The sequence below is a fragment of the Papio anubis genome, chromosome 17 (assembly GCF_008728515.1).
Source record: "Papio anubis isolate 15944 chromosome 17, Panubis1.0, whole genome shotgun sequence".
NCBI lineage: Eukaryota > Metazoa > Chordata > Mammalia > Primates > Cercopithecidae > Papio > Papio anubis.
In genome coordinates, this window is record NC_044992.1 from 250,135 (window position 1) to 257,261 (window position 7,127).

General features: G+C 54.6%; 2 protein-coding genes across 3 annotated transcripts in view; one reads left to right on the forward strand and one right to left on the reverse strand.

Annotated features, from left to right (window-relative positions):
• Positions 1 to 3,220, reverse strand: part of RPH3AL (rabphilin 3A like (without C2 domains)) — a 171,957-nt gene extending 168,737 nt beyond the window's left edge. The window contains 1 exon segment of the mRNA XM_031657227.1: positions 3,135 to 3,220. The gene's annotated coding sequence lies outside the window, so the exon portion shown is untranslated.
• On the forward strand, positions 308 to 4,449 carry C17H17orf97 (chromosome 17 C17orf97 homolog). Of its 2 annotated transcripts, XM_031657226.1 has the most exons (3): positions 308 to 646; positions 3,154 to 3,461; positions 3,492 to 4,449. In XM_031657226.1, exons 1-3 carry the CDS (start codon positions 340 to 342, stop codon positions 4,032 to 4,034), a joined length of 1,158 nt encoding a protein of 385 aa, XP_031513086.1. In that variant the 5' UTR covers positions 308 to 339; the 3' UTR covers positions 4,035 to 4,449. The 2 variants fall into 2 exon arrangements, with proteins under 2 accessions (XP_031513086.1, XP_003912083.3); XM_003912034.4 differs by having other exon boundaries at positions 3,154 to 4,449.
• The last annotated feature ends 2,678 nt before the right edge of the window (positions 4,450 to 7,127 follow it).

Sequence of the window (7,127 nt, forward strand, 5' to 3'; positions counted from 1 at the left end):
CGCATGCGCGCACCACTGTGTGCGTAGTTCTCCAACAGAAGTACGCATGCGTGCACCTCTGTGTGCCTAGCGCTCCGACAGAAGCACGCATGCGCGCACCGCTGTGTGCCTAGTTCTCCAACAGAAGTACGCATGCGTGCACCTCTGTGTGCCTAGCGCTCCGTCAGAAGCACGCATGCGCGCACCGCTGTGTGTCAAGGGCCCCCGACAGAAGCACGCATGCGCGCACCGCTGTGTGCTGAGGTCGCCAAAAGACAGAAGCACGCATGCGCACACCGCAGTCCGTGGGGCACCAGGCTGAAGCGTCCTGACTGCGCAGGCGCAGCGGGGGTGGTCGCCATGGAGACGCGTGGCCCTGGCCTGGCGGTCCCCGCGAAGAGCCGCCCACTAGTTGGCAGCGGGTCTCGGGTGCCCCTGGGGCGGGTTGGGTTGCAGCCCAGCGGGCGGATGGACCGCCGCGGTGGGGCAGGGGCATCGGGGTACGAGGACAATGACGGCGAGGAGGAGGAGCGGGAGGGCGGCGCCGCGGGCCCGCAGGGGTCTAGACTGCCCCCCATCCCAGGCGGCGCCTCCGAGCTGGCCAAACGGAAGGTGAAGAAGAAGAAAAAAAGGAAGAAGAAGACCAAGGGGTCTGGCAAGGGGGACGGTAAGAGGAGCAGCTAGCGCGGCTGTGTCGGCTCCAGTTCTCTGGAGACTCTTCGGGGACCCCGATTTACCTGGAGACCCTTCAGACCGGAAACAGAAGCTCAGTGGTCCCGGACCGAGGTCCTCCTGCTCCCCACACATGCCGGTCAGCAGCGCAGCGATGCCCCCAGCCCCCCCACCATGGAGACCATCCGCCAACTTTGCGATCCCTTAGCCCCACACAGAGACCCCCACAGACATCCACCATTCTTAAGAGCCTTCCAGCCCCACACAAAGACACCCACTCAACTTGCTAATCCCTCAGCCAAAACTGGCAATCTTAAACTTCTGCACCTTCCCCACAGAGGCCCTCCTCACAAGACACTTTCCCCACCCCAAACACACTGATGCCACTTGAAAGGCCCTCACTCTCATGCACAGGGAAGGGCAGGCTCTTGCCTCCTCTCCTCACACCCTCGTGCGTTAAGGCTGCCTGCCTCTGGATGTGTTGTAGACACCCGCACCCACAGACATGTATATAAAAGGTCCTCACTGCATGGGCTCCCCCTCGCACCCACCAAGCGGGCAGCCTTGGACTGCACAAACCCCATCACGCCAGTCACTCTGACATCCTCCAATAATCCCTGACACCCTCCACCACTCTCCACTTCACAGCAATGTAACACCAACAGTGAAACTAAAGGGCGGGGCGCAGCGGCTCACACCTGTAATCCCAGCACTTTGGGAGGCCGAGGTGGGAGGATCACTTGAACCCAGGACTTCCAGGCTGCAGTGAGCTACGATCGCACCACTGCACCCCAGCCTGGGCAACAGGAAAGACCCTGTCTCTTTAAAAAATAAAAAAATAATTTAAAAAAACCCTAAAGCACAGATCCCTGTGATGCATATGCATTCATAGTCTACACAGACACAGGCTGTTAATGTGTTACACATTCACGTGTGTAGTCACACGCAAGCAGGAATTGCAGTCTGTCTCAGGGATACCTTCACAAATACACACACCCCACCTGCCATAAACCCCAGTCCCTACCTCTCACCAAGCTCTTCTTGTAGAACCCCTAGATTACTTGACAAAGGGACTGAGCACTCACTTTGAGGAGAGAGAGCACAGCAGTGACAGAGAATGCAGGTGCCCGTGTGTGCTGTGAGGCCACTGTCGCCCGTGTGGCCCACCTCAGTGGCTTTGGCTGTCAGGGAGAGGGCCCTAAGCTCCAATTCTGGGCCCTGGCCCTGTGTGGCAGAGCTGGCACCAAGGCAAGCAGGAGGCAGGAGTGGCAGCCTTGCCCATATTGGCCGTGCGGTGTGGGAAGGGAGCAATGGGAAGATGATAAGTCCTTCTCAGGTGGCATCGTAGTCCAAAGGCAAGAAATTCTGCAGTTCAGGTCAAGAAGCCCTGTGTGGCCGGGCACAGTGACTCGCACCTGTAATCCAGCACTTTGGAAATTCGAGACCAGCCTGGCCAACGTGGCGAAACCCCGTCTTTCATATATTTTATATGAAAATATAAAAATTAGCTGGGCGTGGTGGCAGGTGCCTAGAATTGCTTGAACCTGAGAGGTGGAGGTTGCAGCGAGCCGAGATGGTGCCACTGCACTCCAGCCTGGGTGGCAGAGTGAGACTCTGTCTCAAAAAAAAAAAAAAAAAAGAAGAAGCCCTATGTGTATCTGCAAAAAGAAATTTGGCAGTTCACCGTCCTTTTCGCCTAGCTTTTCGCTGTAGAAATTACAGTGACACGTTCCTCATACCGTCAGCAGGGGGCACCAGACAGTGTTCAGGGCGTAGGAAGGGAGAGAAGTGTCAAAAGACGATTACTTTTCTTTTTTTCTTAGGGAAGGTGATATTTCTCTCTCCCCTAAAATAAAAGGATGAGCTGACAAAAGAACCACAATTTGTAGCATTTTGTGTGTATGTTCAATAATTCTGAAGTGCTATTCATGTTAAAAAATCAGTACAAGCCACGCAGCAGAAGTATTTCTGGCATAATATTGCGTTCATCAGTCAAATTTAGGAAGCTTTTCTGTTGTTTTCCATTTCTTCCATCATAAAGTGTCTAGACTCGGTTAGAGTCACAGTCTCCCAGACCCGGGAATGGCCATGGTGAGCACATGGTGAGGGTGTGTGGGGGCAGCACGGCCCGGTAGAAAGAGCGGGGCACCGGGGGCCTGGCCTGCACTCAGGTCCCAGCTCTGCCACTCGCTCCTGACATTGGCAAGTCCCTGAAACTTTTTGAGCTTCGATTTCCTCCCCCGAAAAACAGGGCCTATGGCCTTTACCCAGAGGGCCTGGCTTAGACCATGCACTCAATGAATGGTTCCTCCTGCCCCAAAATGGTTCCAGCAAAATCACACAGGCAGTGGGTGGGCACGAGGCTGGTGGACTTGGCAGCCTGAGCCCTGGGTACGGAGGGGCCCCCATCCTCCTCTTCCATCTTGGGTGATTTTGGAACCATCCCCAGCAGGCCAAGGGCAGACATTGCCACAAACACTAACCTGCTCATCTACTCAGCAGATAAACATCAGAGCCAGAGCGTGAAGAGCCAGCTGCTTTCTTCCTCCTCTCATGACATCTTAAGTCCTGGCAAAGACCGTGGCCTGAAACCGGAGCACAGACAGAACAAAGTGGAGAACAAGCACCTCCCTTCGGACTCCTCCACTGTCAGCCTCCCCGACTTTGCCGAAATAGCCGAGAAACTTGCGAACCAGATCAACGAAAGTCTGCGTTGGGATGGAATTCTTGCTGACCCAGAGGCAGAGAAGGAAAGGATTCGCATCTATAAACTGAACCGGAGAAAGCGGTACAGGTGCTTGGCCCTCAAGGGCTTCCACACCGACCCCGATGCCCTCAAGGGCTTCCACACCGACCCCGATGCCCTCAAGGGCTTCCACACTGACCCCGACACCTTCAAGGGCTTCCACACCGACCCCGATGTCCTCAAGGGCTTCCAGTCCAACCCCGACACCCCCAAGGGCTTCCAGTCCAACCCCGACACCCTCAAGGGCTTCCACACCGACCCCGACACCCTCAAGGGCTTCCACACTGACCCCGACACCTTCAAGGGCTTCCACACCGACCCCGACGCCCTCAAGGGCTTCCAGTCCAACCCCGACACCCTCAAGGGCTTCCACATTGACCCCGACACCTTCAAGGGCTTCCACACTGACCCTGATGCCCTCAAGAGCTTCCACACTGACCCCGATGCCCTCAAGGGCTTCCAGTCTGACCCCGATGCCGAGGAGACCCCTGAGAACTTACTGTACCTCTCAGACAAAGACGGCAGCTCCAGCTGCAGGCAGCCCACACTGAAAGCCGAGCACCCCAATCTCTACTTTGAAGGAAACCTTACCCCAAAGCTTCTACGCTCTGATTTACCGCCTACTCTGCTGGAGTAAAACTCCACCCACAATGCGACAAACTTGTAATTTCTCTGTACCACAAGTTTATGTGTTAAAAACAGTCATCATAAAAGGAAATGAGACTAGTACACGCACGAGGCCAACTCTCCCATCACCAAGATGCCCTTGGCTGCCCAGGAAAGCCACAGTTCCCCGAGAACATAATTTAGTGAACAGAATTCTTTTCAGAATTTCCTTTTTCTTAAATAAGCATCTCTGTTATTTCTCACCACAGCTAGATGTCTGTAATCTGCCCCAAAAAGAAAAGAAAGTGTGTCGATTATTTACATCTTAAAGTCTCCATCTCATGGTGAAACTCCTCACACAGTACCTGCTTCTGTCGGCCCACGGACAATGCCCTGAACCTCTTGGAGCCTTTTTCTGTTTTAATTAAATGCATGTCCTGCCTTTATACGGCCTCAGAATAAGTGGGTTCCAGAACTTCATCCCTGGGAAGTTACTACAGAAGTCCCAAAAGGAATATTGCTGCTTTTATAAACATGGTCCTCTCCTAATCCCCCGTTAGAAAAAGCCTCGCTCCACTGCCTCTCCTGAGTACACATTCCCCCCTGCCACAAACAGCCAGTGAGGGCCATGCGCTGCCGCAGTTCGTGCCCTCCCAGAAGCAGCCCCTGAGACGAGGATTCAAACGCAAGTAGAGTGTCTGGGAGGTGAAGAAAGGATGAGTAGAGGGTGATACAGAGAAGGGAAGATGGCCAATCCGGGAACTCTTCTTTTTTTTTTTTTTTTTTTTTTTTTTTTTTTGAGACGGAGTCTCGCTCTGTAGCCCAGGCTGGAGTGCAGTGGCCGGATCTCGGCTCACTGCAAGCTCCGCCTCCCGGGTTTACGCCATTCTCCTGCCTCAGCCTCCCGAGTAGCTGGGACTACAGGCGCCCGCCACCTCGCCCGGCTAGTTTTCTGTATTTTTTAGTAGAGACGGGGTTTCACCGTGTCGGCCAGGATGGTCTCGATCTCCTGACCTTGTGATCCGCCCGTCTCGGCCTCCCAAAGTGCTGGGATTACAGGCGTGAGCCACTGTGCCCGGCCAAGGGAACTCTTCTTTTTAGACAGGATCCAGCTCTGCTGGCCGGGTTGGAGTGCAGTGGTGTGGTCACAGCTCTGACTGCACTCCGCCTCCTGGGCTCACGGGATCCTCCCACCTCAGCCCCCTAGTAGCAGGGACTATAGGCAAGTACCACCACGCCTGGTTAATTTTTAAAATGTTTGTAGAGATTGGGGTGGGGTGGGTGGATCTCACTCTGTTTCCCAGGCTGGTCTCGAACTCCTGGCCTCAAGCAATCCTCCCACCTTGGCCTTCCAAAACACTGGGATTACAGGCATAAGCCACCGTGTCTGGCCCCCCTTCCAGGGCGTATGAGGCCAGTTTTCATCCTGGGCAACTGGAGCTTAATTCCACAGGGAAACCCACTTCTAGAATTATCCCACCTAAGGGTGAGGAAGCTGGGGAATTTATACTCCCCGAAGGCAGTGGCTGGGGGCTGGTCCTGCGTGTGTGTGTGTGTGTGTGTGTGTGTGTGTGTGTGTGTCCTGGCATTTCTAGCTGAAAGAGTCCAAAGGAAAAGGGGGGTCTCTAGGGAAGCCTCAGCTACCTCAGTAACACCGTGGGTCTGAGAGGGACAGCGTGGAGGGCTGAGAGGACATCCCTGACCTTCAAGAGTTTACAGTGTTTTGGGGTAGACAAGAAATGAGTGTACACAGGAGAAGTTAAAAAGCCAATGCAGACGTCACAGAATGCGCGTTTGACAGTTAAGTAGAAATGCCTGGGTGTGGTGGCGCAGGCCTGTAATCCCAACCCTGGGAGGCCGGGGCAGGTGGATCATCTGAAGTCGGGTGTTCAAGACCAGCCTGGCTAATACGGTGAAACCCTGTCTCTGCTAAAAGTACAAAATTAGCCGGACATGGTTGCAGGTGTCTGTAGTTCCAGCTACTCAGGAGGCCAAGGCAGGAGAATCGCTTGAACCCAGGAGGCGGAGGTGGCAGTGAGCCAAGATGGTACCACTGCACTCCAGCCTGGGCAACAGAGCAAGACACTGTCTCAAAAAAAAAAAAAAAAAGTTAAGTGGAAGTGGGCATCATGGTCCCTGCTAACCCTGGGCCGGCAGAGCAGCCCTCTTCTCACCCTTCCTTAAAAGGCCAGTTAGTTTCCACATTTGCCCTCACTCCGTGTTAGAATATACTGAAGAGACGTTTGGGAGAGTCCTGTCCTGCCATGGAGAATGGTTAGCAGACAGGAATGGCCCTCCCTGTGCTGAGGCCAGGCCCGTCCTCTCTGCTGTCCATGGAGAGGAAGGGGCAGGAAATACTCCAGTGCCAGCCACAGGACCTCACTTGTGTCCAGGGTATAAAAGCAAAGGCAGAGAAAGAACAGGGGGCAGCCACGGGGCTGGCATCGCGTGTGCCCTCCGGGTCCACCACAGTGGCTGGGGCCTGGGGCATGGAGGAGTGTGGGGGTGCACTGGGCTGAGACGGTCGCTTAGCAGTGCCTTGCGTGGCGGTGGGAGGCAGGGGCGGGGGTCATGGCCATCTCCCAACCATGAGGTAACATTCTAGGAAAGTAGCTAAGATTTCAAGTAGCTTTGACATCAGAGCTGAATCAATCTCTTTCCCAGCACATGTAGCGTTGTGTCCCCTGGCGGAGTGCTTCACCGCTCTGAGCCTTAGTGTTCTCATCTGAAGACCAGACTGCAAATTCCTACCTTAGTGCTGTGAGAATCAAGTGCAATGAAGCATCGAGATGGTGCCTGGCACCCGGGAAGCAAACTACTGTAAGAGCTTTAATCAGTGGTATTTCAGGTTGGTGTGGCCACGTGTCTGCTAGACAGACTCCCGAGTGACGGTGTAGACCTTACCTCCCGGAAGGGTGAGCTCCACAGAAGAAATCTGGCTTCAGTGACTGGCCAAGAGACAGAATTCACACACCGCAGAGCAATGACGGGGCCGGAGCAGGAGCGAGCGGAGCAGGAAGGAAGCCAGGGCCCGGAAGGCTGGAGCTTAACGTAGAATGATAGAAAGCAGGTGGGGTGCAGGCTCCTGAAGCACACAAGTGGCTTCAACTCAGAACACCTTGGG

Bases quoted from the DNA above. Each gene is read 5' to 3' on its own strand.
- C17H17orf97 (XM_003912034.4), top strand. From the start codon at position 340: ATGGAGACGCGTGGCCCTGGCCTGGCGGTCCCCGCGAAGAGCCGCCCA. The intron at 647-3,153 runs GTAAGAGGAGCA...TCTACTCAGCAG, and splicing joins GGGGTCTGGCAAGGGGGACG to ATAAACATCAGAGCCAGAGC.